Genomic DNA, 13,492 nt, shown 5'->3' with positions numbered 1-13,492 from the left:
TATTATTATTATTATTGTTATTGTGTTACGTAACCTTATTCGCTATCACGATTACCGCTCGCCTTAGTTACCATATTTTCGTCACATTTCAGTTCTTCGTCTCTGCGATTTGTCACCGACCTGAAGCAGAATGCGCCTCCGCTATAGCGTCAGAGGAAAACGTTTTTCGATATAAAAAAAAAAAAGAATAAAGGAAAACCAACGTTATCAGTCACTCAAAGAGCGGCAGCACGGCAAAAGGTCAGTTGTAGAAATCGTGATAACGCGTATACGGCAGGCGGTTTCCGTGCTACGGAACCAATAACAAACAGTGAAACAAAGAATCCAGCATCACGGAGAGGTAGAGTTACACACGTGCATTCGCTAACTAATCGTACTTAAGGTATGTCGGAACGGATAAGATTGTACGTTTCTCTTCGTTAAGAGAGACGTGGACGGAGTTGCATTGTGTTCAGTTTTTCTTTCTTCTTCTTTACTCCCCGTCGACGAGATTAGACGCCGCCGTCCGGAAGCATCGCGGAATCCGAGAACCCGTCGAACGTATGACTGTTGCAGTGATCGTTGCCACAGGCATCCGCGGGCGTCGATCCTGCAGGCTTCTTCGTAGCCGGGAGATATTCTAACGGCGACACCTGAACACATACGAGAAAATCCCGATAAATCTCTGCCTCCTCCTCCTCCTCCTCCTCCTCTGTCTTGTTCCTTTATTCGCTGGCGGTGGAGGATCGATGCAGAATACAAAATGGTCACGTTGCTTGCAACTTTTCTTAAATTTAAGGCAACCTCTAGGCATCCGAAAGGCTTGTAGGCGACAATACTTACGCTCCTGCATGTGTAGCCTCTGAAATCCCGGTTTTTGTAGAAGGATACCCGCTGGAGACCCATGATGCTTCGGAGTCTCGAGGTGGGATCGGGTTCCAGGAGTCTTTTAAGCAGGTCCAGTGCCCCCGTTGACAGAGACATGTTCGGGGATGAAAAGCGAGAGAAAGACTCCTCCGGTGTTCCAGCGCTGCTTGTTGGCAAGGTCTTCGGTTCCGGAGGCACCGGGTACTGGAAGCAAAATTGTTAAAAATCTTTTACAATTATAATTATACGAGTGAATTTTGCAAGCAAAACTTTTCACATTTCTTAAATGTTCATCGACGATGAGAAATCGTTCGGACAAACTGTAATTGCTCCCGTAGATTTTCTTTCGCATGATGAAACGTGATGATCGCTCGTCAAATTGTAGGTACATACCGGGTATTGGTATATAATTGCTGAAATAAAATTGCAATTGCGTCAACATTTTTTTCTCTACATTAAAAGTTTACAAAACGGTTAGATGAGTTTCGTTCCAATGTAATAAAGAAAAAAGATTATAAAAACTACCAGCCGATTTCGCTATTAGGCACGCGACGAACGCGATTGTTTCATAATATTATTACACGTCGAAATGGAAGCTTGCGCGTGTCGCTCGTCTCGGTTTCGCTGGGGACAAAATTCTTCGATTTTTGTTTAAAGTATAAACAACGCAGTAGGAGGCATTCGGCTAGGTTTAAATACGGCAAGGTACACGATGATGACGGTTCTATTATACAGCGTTCGCAATTTTACAACTCTGCTAATTTTCGTACCAACAATCCAAGCTACGAGCCGCAAGTGAGCGAAGAACCGAGACCAACAACCTTCGAGAACCTTGAGCCAGCTGTACAATGAGCAAGAATTGCTCTCCGAGACTGCTCGGCGTTAGGCAAGCGGGTCAAGATTTCGTCGGAGTAAATCGTGAGATGGATTTGATTGTTATACACAAGAAATCGATCGCTATTCCAGGAATTCGGAAAATTCATTTAATCAACTTTTTATAATCCATCGTTGCATATTTCCATAAACACATACACACAGAGCGTGGTTGAAGGGCTGAGGCTCGAGAAGATCTGGATAAGAGAAGACTTAGGCGAGTGTAGCTGCTCGAATATAATTATCCGCGCCTATTACACAGAAGAGGCGAACACCGTCTACTCCTCCTCCTTCTCCTCTCATCCTCGGGCCCCCCTGGAATCGCACTGAAACCCGAAGGTCTAAACGGGTATTTCTATATACGTTATACCGTTCGCTGCTGTAAAAGAAAAAGGATGAGGACGCGGATGAGGAGGAGGAGGACGCGGAGTCGATCCAGGCACCAATACTCATCGAGCACATCTCTACTTCAATACACACACACACACACACACACACACACACATTGAAATAATTTTCTTCTTCTTCTTCTCCTTCTTCTTCAACTTCTGTAAATCTGTATTGGTATAGCTAATTATACACCAAGGTACGCCTCGAAGGTGCATACGTGTTGGCATCTACCTATCCTACCGGTATATGTGATGCTATTTATAGAAAACCATGGATGGCAACAGAACGTATGGTACACATATCTATATGTATGATGCACCGCGCGGATGTGTATCCCTGCAGCGCTGAATCCCTTGCAACTTTTTCTCACATCTCTATACATACATATATATCGAGAGTTGTATACAGGTAGGTATAGTAAAAAGTGCGGACACACATAGCATACGCACATTTTTAATCGGACAAGATCAACAAGCTGCTATTGCTGCTGCTGCTGCGTGCACGTCGGAATCTATCCAGGTGCCTTACGGGTATAACGTATACTTATAGTTACGTACAGGTGGATGATCCGTCGTCGTCGTCGTCGTCGGTGTGTACACGTAGAATCCTAAATGCGCGCGGTGGACTTCTTATGCATCCGAGTATATATTGCGGAGATTAAGAGAAAAAGGAGCGAGGAAAAACACCGATTCTCAATCATATTGTATATATCACATGTATGTACCTACCTATATCTATACATATATAATACGCTCGAAGTTCAGTGACATAACGAAACTGTTATGTATTCTTGTTGACTTGTCGACGCGGCTATCCGTTCACATTAAGGAAGAGTTACACCCATCACTTGTTGCGTCACATACAAGTTTTAATTTGGCAATTCCGAGTGAAGATCGACCGAACGATCGTTAGGCGTTATCAGGTAGGTATATATAAACCCGTAATATTCTTTTACCACGATTCGGGCAATTGGGATCATCATTTTGCAATCCGTGATATGGTGGAAAAAAATAAAACTAATGCAACCAGGCTGACAGCTGACAATTGACAGTCTTTTTTCGCGTATGGATAGTGTAACAGTAATATTATTGATTATGTTTATTAAATTTATGTGTCACATGATTAATTTGAAAACCCAAGAATTATGATTTGCCTCCACTGAACTTAAAAACTTAGGTTATGTGTTGATAAAATGGCGTCAACAACCAACCTCTGACGTTATGAGAACATTTTCCAATATCACGTGACTGAAAATTAACAACGACGAAATTTACTCAAGATAAACCGGTACACGGAAAATTCTCCGAAAGCGACAAGAAATCAATAAATCAGTAACAAAAAAAAAATAAACATAAGCATAAAGATTTGATGAGAGGAAAAAAAAAAAAAACCAATAAATAAATAACAAAACAAAAATACCGCGAGTTATATTTTCAGACCGATTCTAAGAAGGATCGACGCGATAAATTCACCGTTTCAACTATTTTCCACTGAGAAGAGGCGAGGCGGGAAAAAAAAAAAAAAAAAAAAAAAAAAAGACCAGAGTTGAACTGCGAGGAGTATAAGCGCTGAAGTCTGGTATCGTAAGCCGTGGGACGGACGGGATGAGAACGAGAAGGAGATTCGCAGCAGCGCAGGGCATGCGGTAAGTTCGCAGCCCTATCGCGGTTGCAATTCCGCCGCAGAATCTGCGAGAACCGTCCGGCAGGTAGACCCCTTCCATATACAAGACGAGGACGAAGAAACGGCACGCACATGCAATCAGGGCAATCACCTACCAGCTCTTAGTCAGAGGCATCCATCATATACCAGAAGATAAAGAAGGTATCCAACAAGAATCTGTAATATAACCTCTCATTAACGTATTTATGCAGCATACATAGGTGTATGTATATTATACGTCTTCGACGGTGAACTAACCGTATACGGCGTATTCGATGCATATGTTTATGAGTATAATAAGACTATGCACCTTCAAATGGAGTGGCAAAAATCAAACACCCGAAGCTTTTTGGAATGGCGTAAAACTGGTATGGAAATGTCTAGTCCAGTATTTTAGTTAGTTCGAGTTTTAACCATGTTCGGCTTCGTGTTCGGTTCAACCCTTTGAGTCGTAGTGGCAAGTATTCTTACCACTTATTTTATATAAGTTTTTTTGTACATTTAGAGAACTTTTAGACATATAATGTGAATTATTATTGTTAGAAATAAATTGATTGAAAAAAATTGACAAATTGAAGGGATAATTCATTTCGGAGACTGTTACTCCTCTTCAACTGTATATGCTTTACATGAATTACAAGTTTTTGGGGTCGCTGATTACTAGTCTGAAATCAGATTTTAAGGATTCAAGATGGCGGACCCAATATGGCGGACGAGAATTTCAAATTCGATCGCATCCGGAGGAAAAAACTATGTCCGAGGGTTTATGGGGTGGCTGATTACGAATCTGAAATCAGATTTTGAAAATTCAACATTGCGAATCCAATCAGTGACCCCGAAAACTCCTGTATAGAGTTTTTCGACCGTATACGATGAAATTTGAAGTTTTAGTCCACCATATTGGATCCACTATCTTGAATTTTTTAAACTTGATTTCAGATTCGTAATCAGCGAGCGCAAAATCCGCAAGATACCATCTTTTCATAAAAGTTGAATCAGCACTATAACGCATGCCTCAAAGGGTTAAGTTGGCTAATCCGTATAACGTATACATGCGTATTCATACGCGTCCTTCCATTTAATTGGATATTGAACCGTGGAATTGAACGAAGTTCAAAGTCAAGCCTTGACGTCTTACCCGTGCGGTGATTAAAATTGAGAAAAACAAGTGAATCAAACATTACAGAAAAAATTTCTAACGATTATCGCGTGCAAGCAAAAAAGAAAAACCCTTTTTCGCAAGTCATTCTAACAAAAAATTTCGGGTGTACGAATAACGTGATTTTCGTTAAGAATCTTTCCGTTAAATCGGATTCTAGAAGAATGAAAAAAAAATGGCCAAGGTTGATCAGGAGAAGTTGGAATCGAACAAATTGTATAACACACACACACACACACACACACACACACACACATAGACACACACACACATAACCCGAATGTTATGTTCGACGTATGCGTCTTGTTTACGATATCTTAACGATATATACGCGTCGTTGATCTTCTACACGTTATACGAGCGGCAAGTCGGACGATGTGATGGCAAGCATGGCAACTTCAGCATAACGTATAGCTAATATACAGGACAAGCACATGTACACGTGCATGTGTTTATATATATATATACCATTGATTTAATATACGGTGCACGGGCTAACGACGCCGGGGCCCGATCGCAATGACGGTTTGAAGCTATAAAGAGAGAAAGAGAGAAATATAGAGAGAGAGAAGAGAAAAGGAGCACGGGCAAAGACTTTCGGCAGCATTGCACACGCGTGAGACACGGACGCGACGGCGAATACCGACCGACTCGGGATGGGTGATAACCAGCCGCGCCATTATTCAATTGAATCCAATATATATGAAACCGACCATTGAGAAATTGCAGTTGGGAACTTTCTTTTGGCCCGCGTTCTATGGGGGGATCGAGTTGCCTGCAGCAAGAACTGCAGGGGGAGGTGAGACGAATCTTTGTGTGATTCACCTGCCGCCTGGAATTTTATTCGGGCAGTTGGTATGAGTGTGTGTGTGTGTGTATATATATATATTAATGTAGGTTGTTAAAGGGTGAGCGATGGAAATTTTCCATTTCTTGCCGCTTTCATTGTGGCCTTTATATTCTAATATTGTTATTAACACATTATAATCCGTAGTGTTAATTAGATTGTGCAAATATAATCGGATCCTTCATGTCAAATTTTCATTTCTTCCACGTGACTAATAACAGAAAAAATAATCTCTTACGAGATAAAGTTCGTCATTTTTTTTCATTTCAACGTGCAGCCTATTATAATATAAGTATAAAATAAATTAAGATTTTATTCATGTAAATAAAAACCCAAAAAAAAAAAAAAAATATATATATATATATATATACATACATATATGTACATGTATTTTTTTTTATTTTTTTCTTGACCCGTGTAATTCCATACATATATACTTAAATTTAATCGCCTCTATTATTCTGCCATAATTTTTTTTTATCCGATTTTCAGCGTGCCGATTCCCATCGGCGCAAGTTCCTGTTATACTAAGCAGATTATAATACGCGACAAGTGTTGGAATGAAAATTTGTATTTAGCATACGTTGTAAGATTTTTAACGATCGTCGATACCTATATCATGCGTCAGTCAATCAGTAGTCAGTCAAGTAAGTCATCATCGCGAAATGCAGCAGCAGCAACAGCAGCAACACCTGTTGTACGTCACGGGCGTACATATTGCTACGTACGTTTTACGTGTCCTTATAGATATAGACATATCACTGTAATAAAAAAAAAAAAAAAAAAAAAACTCCCGGTCACGTGCGTGACAATGTTCAATTAGTATACTCATATATGTATATACCTAGGTAATACCAATACCGATCACGTGCACGAAAGCCTAAACATATATATATATAATGCCTATAAAGTGAGAAATGTCAATGGAATAATGAGAAACATGCGAGGTGATGGGGTGGGACCGTAACATTAGCGATCGTCTCCGATGAGTCGTTAAATATCTGGCAATCATTTCACACTTTTTCGTCATTTTTTTCAAACGGTTTTTTTCTCCACTTGATGTTGCTCGCCGTATTTTTTCTCCCCACGTCACCTTCAAGCTTCTCGAGCCCGTATTCAGGTTTTGAATTATTAATTCGGAAAACTGTATACAATCCAGATATTCGAAACAATATTTTAGGATAAAAGGAGCAGGAATTTTTTGAAAGAGACCATGCCACCTCGAAAAAAATTGTAAATTTTTTCGTAGTGTCCGACAGTGCGGAAGAAGAAAAACGGAATCACCTTCCACTTTGCGAGTCATGCATGATATATTAAATACAGAGAGAATAATGTGAAAAGGAAATAAATCTCTTGAATTTGTCAAAGGTCTCAGTCATTGGTATTTGATACATTCGCCATTCGCCTAGAAATTACCGATTATAAACCTGTCCTGGGTCCCGTATTGGCAAATTCAATTTCTCTCTCTCTCTCTCTCTCTCTCTCTCTCCCTCCTTATTTTTTATCTCACTTCTACACATATATATACAAAGTGGGGGTGGTATAATACGCGTGCCGAATTTACCGCAGCTGTATATGTTGAGAAGAATATCTGTACTCACGAACAACGTTCCTCTTTCCGGTACAGGTCTACATAAAATTACACACCCACATACCGAACCTGTACGTGTATAGGTATAGTATGACGATCGGATACTACAATGTACGCACAAGAATTACATTATGACGCTTCGCTCGATCGATTCTGATCTTTCGTGATAAGCACGCGTTGCGTATAGGTAGGTAAGTAGATGGGTGAGTATAAGCTCGGCAATGATGTTGCAAAATGATTAATTAAATAATCTTACGAGGGTATAATACGTTGAGATTATATGTATAGGTATAAACAGAGAATTAACTTGTACATAAAAAATATGGTGTTGTAATCAGTGCGCGAATGTAAAATCACTGTGTGTATATGTATACATAATAATAATAATAATAAACGATGTAATCGCTGCATGAGCACGTTTTATTCTCTGCACATTTGTTAGTCTATTTGTCCCCCTTTCCCCGGCAGTTTATGTTTTGTTTTTTTTTGTTTTCTTATATACATTTTTATTTCAAACATTATACCAACATAATATTATACAATTCGTATGAGACAAACTGCGCAAGTCTCAAGTACAGTGTGTGGCTCGATTAATGGTGCGTCTGACCCAAAATAGAATACATAATTTCTCAGTCGTTTACTCGTCTATGTTTGCAGCCGAGATGAAGATTGTTTTTTTTTTATTCCCCTGAAGGCCGACGCAGTTAGTTATCCAGACTATTTTACTGATAAAATATTATTTATACAAGTATTGAAACCCTGAAAGTTTGATTGAAAAGAAAATATAAATGTAAAAATTTGAAACGTATAGGTGTACAAGAATTGCAGCCAAGGTATAATAAACTGAATTCGCGTTTCAGAACGCGGCATTCTAGAGTAGGTAGAGGTACTTCACTCTCTCGTTCCATCGTTTAGAGGTGCATATCACGGATGCGAGGAGGTCGTTCGAGGACGAGGACGAAGACGAGGACGAGGACGAAAATGGCATAGGCAGTACCTGCTGGTCTATACCTATACCTATACTAGCCATGCGATTATTTTAACGATCCCCCTCGCTCACTCAGAACTGCAAAACCTGGCCTGCAGGGCCTCAACCCGTTTCGCAGGATCTCCTTTGCTCTGCTCTGATGCAGCAGAAGTCCCTTCGCCGCCGGTGATATGCACGCTAAAGGATATAATATTGAAGAAGAAGAAGAAGAAGAAGAAGAAGAAGAAGAAGAAGAAGAAGTAGACGAAGAAGAAGAAGAAGAAGATGAAGAAGACGGGGCAGAGGAGGAGAAGGGAGGAGGCAACGGCAGCACGACGGACGCTCAAAATAGCACCGGCAGCTCCGCGATCGTCGGATCCACCCCCGAGCGTCCCTAACTCCCTCCCTCTCTCCCTCCCGCCCCCCATCCCCCGTCAAGACTGGCGAAGACAAGCGGCTACGCTACTTCTCGTTCCTGGGGCCCCGAGGTGTACAAGGTGGTTGTGCATAGCTTGGCCGACTGCAAAGAAAGACCGTAAACGAGTAAACCAGTACCTGGAGAGCCTGCATAGGTACAGGCAGCAAAATGGTATTATACCTATACCTCTAGCTCTAAACTCGCGGCGAGGGCAAGAGTTGGCAGCAAGCGAGTTGTTATATATCTATGCCCATGTATATACCCTCACAGTTTCTCAATGCTCGCTTGTCCTCCTCCTCCTTCTCCTCCTCCTCCTCCACCACCTTCTTCTCCTTCTCTTTCTCCTCGACGACGATCTTCTTCACGAGTTTCTAGCCGGTCCGAACTCGCCGCCCTTCACCCCGCGTATCGCGTGCTGCACCATCACCATCACCATCACCATCACCATCACCATCACCAGCACCAAGAGCAGAAGCTGTCGTCGCGTAAGTCTCACAGCAGCATCAATGGCAGCCGGCATAACTTTGGCTGCTTACTCTCGGTGTATAAGAAAAGCGTTATGTATATACTGTATATACTGTATGTACATATAGGTATATATACACAGGTATAGGAGATAGATATAGGGAGAGTCGGACCCAGGACAAAGACGCGAGTATAACCAGTGAACCTGGCCCTGCTACCTCCCCCACCCCCTTACCCTCGTGAATCTCCTTCTCTTTCTCTTGATCTTTCCAGCATCTTCTTCGTTTTCATCACCGAGAGTCCCATGTGTCTATATGCCTGCCTGCCTGAGAACGGGTGCTTATACTACAAGCACCCGTTGTTGTTGTCGTTATACCGTACAGTATAAACGACATGTGACGTCGTCTAGCGATGATATCTTCATAATACACTACAAAAGATGATATCTTCTATCATCGACGAGTCGACTCGCTAACCAGTCAGTTAGGGCTTCAGAACCTGTCGATGAATTACGAAATTCGTTTCACCGGATCGTCGAGGTGTATAGTCAATGTACCGTTAATAACGACCTGCCACACGTATTCGAGGTGTAATCTCCCCGCTCGAATATCCAATATACATTCGAACAATTTCGATATTATAGTTGAGTCTGAACGATGAGGGTGTACCTTGACTCTAATCGATGATCCGCTAAAATTACCCTCGAAAAGACGACGCCGCACCAAAGTGACAATAATGTTTACTGGATTCGATCGTGTCCGTGAAACACCCGTTTGCTCCTGTTTCGCTGGAACGATCCTGCGAAACGGTTAGAAACTCTAGGTGATATTTCAGAAGTTGAATACCTGCCGCAGTCTCGGCGACCGGTGTGGCTCGGGTCGAGCATCGAGTAAAGAAGGAGGTGGACAAGAAGGAGGAGTAGGAGGAGGGCGACGACCACTGTCGCCGTTTCAGAGACCTTGGGCCCGTTGCAAGATGATGATGATCATCATCATCGCAAAGATGATAATGATGATGACGACGAGGATGATGTTGTTACACCTAGTTTCGCGTTATAATACCCGTATTACAATCTGCACGACGTGCATTGCATCAATACGATTACCTCGGTCGTCTTGCTGGTCCACCAGGAGTTACACACGTACGAAAGTACGAAGTATGTTTATACGGTATAAGAATGCCAACGTAAAGCTCCCTTGGTCTCTCATCTCCACACCCGCACATGGCAACCTCCGTAGAGTGTCTCTATTGGTGTATAAAGTATAAGAGTCGTCAAAGTTGGGCGTTAATTGCTCGCAGAGTGTCGAAAATAGCTTTTCAGTTTGATATCACGTTAACGACCGTGTAATATCAATTCCATGCTCAGCCGATCATTGAGGGTAAAACCCACTCGGAAACCAAGACGATGTCCGAGTCTGATTTACTACCAAGTCGACCCTACGTCGGCGAACTTCCAATCTTTGCAGAGGATTGTTGGTGCTACTGACTAAGCATAACGGCAAAATATATTTCATAGGATTCTTTTTGTTTGTTTATTTAGAAGAAAAAAAGAGTGAAAAACAAACACACAACAACACCCTTGGACTTGTCAATGACCTTCCTCGAAACTGGTATAACAGAGTTTAAATCTAAATTAACTGGAATAACTTATAAACGGGCATTTACCTCGAGGAATTACGGTTTGAAGGTTCAATTAACCGTTTTCATCTTACAAAACAGGAAACGAAATTCAAGTTCTCCGACAGTCATCGTCCTGACGACGCGTGACGTACGAATGATTCTCGGAAGCTTGCTGTCCAAACACTCCTTCACTAGATGTAGTGCGTATATTTCAAATTTTCTTCACTCTCCTTTGACCGATGATAAGTCTGAAGACGATATAACGAATTACCTACGAATAAGGTAACGGAGGTGACGAATGATTAAGTTTTCAGGCTACAGGTGTAGTCCCAAGTATATATGCTTTGAGGCCCGTTTGTAGTGATGTTTCCATGCCTCTGCATGGCGTGGCGAATCGATGACAAGCGATGTCGGGTCGGAGGAAGAAGTGAAGTATCACCTAAACGTCGAGAATAGCCGTTGTTGTCCAGAGCCAAGCCAAAGTACAGGAGTGAGTACGTGCTTGGGTGTTCGTGTTCGGTTATCGCTTTCTACGTTCGCGCATACCGCGTTCGTTGTGAATATCTGGGAATGCATATCAGCTGCACGTCCAAGTCGATGCGTATAAGCGAGGGGTGCCCTTGCATTTGCCTTTGCTGTTGCGGGATGATGATGATGATGATGATGATGATGATGATGGCGATGGTGGTGGTGGTGGTGGTGGTGGTGGTGGCGACTGCGGCATCGGCGATGGAAACGGTGAGTGCCAAGGTGGAGGGGGACTCATCTCCACGGGGCCCGCCTGGCTCGGTATATAAACGGGGCCTCGCGAGCTCAGCCCTCATTCACCGAGTATTTCATCACGCGCAGGTGGTAGGTAGCCACGACGATTCGCGGTTCAACAAAAAATCGCGCATCTGTATTAAAAATAATCGGGGATTTTTTCCTTTTGTTCCTTTAAGGAAGGAAACGAGAAGAAGAAGAAGAAGAAGAAGAAGAAGGAGAAGAAGAAAATAACGCGAAAGGAACACTCTACCGTGACGAGAGAGACACTTGAAGTACCAGTGGCAGAAGTAAAGAACACATATCAAAGTAAGTAGTCAAGAGAGCCACCATCACCTTATATCATGGTTTTCCAATCATTCACAACTCCACACTCTGTTCATATAATTTCGTCTTATTCCAATGCACTGCACTTGTAACGTCATATATATAATACATGTAACAGTATTATAAGCATCGCTTAAAAACCCACCGCTTATATCGTTACTGCTCGATTAATGGTCTTGATGAGGTAATGGTCCAGTTTCCTTCCTGGCTCAGTGTGGCCGCATATGCAAATGATGGGGTTCTTATCGTCGCGACGGAATCTAGCGTTTCTCCGCGTAGCAAGATGATTTCTTCGTGTTAATTTTACATGCAAGAAGAAGAAAAAAAAAAAAAAAAAAAAAGAGTGATGAGCTGGAAATAGCTTTTTGGCAATGGAGTTTGAAAGTCTCGAGCGGTGAAGGAAAAGACAGTTACTACAACGTAACGCGGCATTATCGTGATAGGTTACAGCTAAAAATAACTCATATTTTTTTTCTTCAAATCTTTCGATGTTTACCACGAACCGCAGTATAACTCTACGCACACATTGAGCATCAATTTTGCACTGCAGCTAGACCAAAAAATAGAATCAGTATAGAACCGAATACAATCACCTATCTATGTTTCACCCTCGTCTCCCTTTCATTCGAGACCTTATCTACCTTAAGTATGATTAGAAGTAGCAATAGAAGAGAAAAAAATTACTCTTGGATTTATTACCACTTCGATAAAACGAGAGACTGATTAAGTACAGTTTTTGAAGAAACTAGTTTTTTTTTTTGTTAACGTTACCGCTGGAATCCTCCTATTTTTTACTAATCACAACCATATACATAGACACATATCTAATTTGCCGCGTAGAAAAATTGTAGTTACAAAAAATTGCGGTAACGTCAACAAGAAAAGCGTTCCATTCCGCAAAAGAAAAAAAAAAAAAATAGTAAATGCAACCAGTCATATTTTTTATTCCCTATATCAACTCAACTACTCCGGAAAGGATCTGCGCGTCAGAAATTACGACGTTCGTTCAAAGTGAGAAAAAAAAAGAAACGATCTTGAATCCTAATTAGCATAGGATTGCGTGCAAACCATATAATACACATAATATACGCAGTGCATAGTAAATGAGGTAAAAAAAAAAATCCCACTGCAAGCAACAACAAGTACCTATATAATAACAAGAAACAACACCAACATACTGTATTAACCCAAGGTCAAACAAAGTACGAGCATTACAGTTCGACGATGTCGCATTACTTCAACGATATACGTATCAAGAATTTCACAATTCCCCAGGATTTCCAGCCGACCGGATATCCCGGTATCGCTAGCAAATTTACGGATCATTGGTCATTCGCGTTTTACGGAAGTGACCCAAAGGGGTGGAGGGGGGGGGGGGGGGGGGGGGGGGGGGGGGGGGGGGGGGGGGGGGGGGGGGGGGGGGGGGGGGGGGGGGGGGGGGGGGGGGGGGGGGTTAGGTAGATTCTATTACGCTTACAAGGAACAAGTTGGGTAAATTTGAGAATGGCCTTGAAGGATATCTTATCGCGTGATCGTCGTCTTTTGACCGACATCCAGTTGCTTTT

The 13,492-nt window shown here is 42.0% G+C and overlaps 2 protein-coding genes across 2 annotated transcripts; one reads left to right on the top strand and one right to left on the bottom strand.

Moving 5' to 3' along the window:
* Positions 1–454: 454 nt before the first annotated feature.
* Positions 455–5,663, bottom strand: LOC124410397. Its single transcript, XM_046888729.1, has 3 exons — positions 5,644–5,663; positions 823–1,050; positions 455–632 (listed from the first exon to the last, which is right to left on the bottom strand). Exons 1-3 carry the CDS (start codon positions 5,644–5,646, stop codon positions 492–494), a joined length of 372 nt encoding a protein of 123 aa, XP_046744685.1. The 5' UTR covers positions 5,647–5,663; the 3' UTR covers positions 455–491.
* Positions 5,664–11,316: 5,653 nt separating this feature from the next.
* LOC124410396 lies at positions 11,317–13,274 on the top strand. The gene is made up of 2 exons (XM_046888728.1): positions 11,317–11,690; positions 11,780–13,274. The coding sequence occupies exons 1-2, from the start codon at positions 11,409–11,411 to the stop codon at positions 11,915–11,917; spliced, it is 420 nt and encodes a 139-aa protein (XP_046744684.1). The 5' UTR covers positions 11,317–11,408; the 3' UTR covers positions 11,918–13,274.
* The last annotated feature ends 218 nt before the right edge of the window (positions 13,275–13,492 follow it).

This window comes from Diprion similis, chromosome 9, assembly GCF_021155765.1.
Source record: "Diprion similis isolate iyDipSimi1 chromosome 9, iyDipSimi1.1, whole genome shotgun sequence".
NCBI lineage: Eukaryota > Metazoa > Arthropoda > Insecta > Hymenoptera > Diprionidae > Diprion > Diprion similis.
Note: the sequence above shows the minus strand (reverse complement) of the source record. Positions and strands in the feature narration are given on the sequence as shown.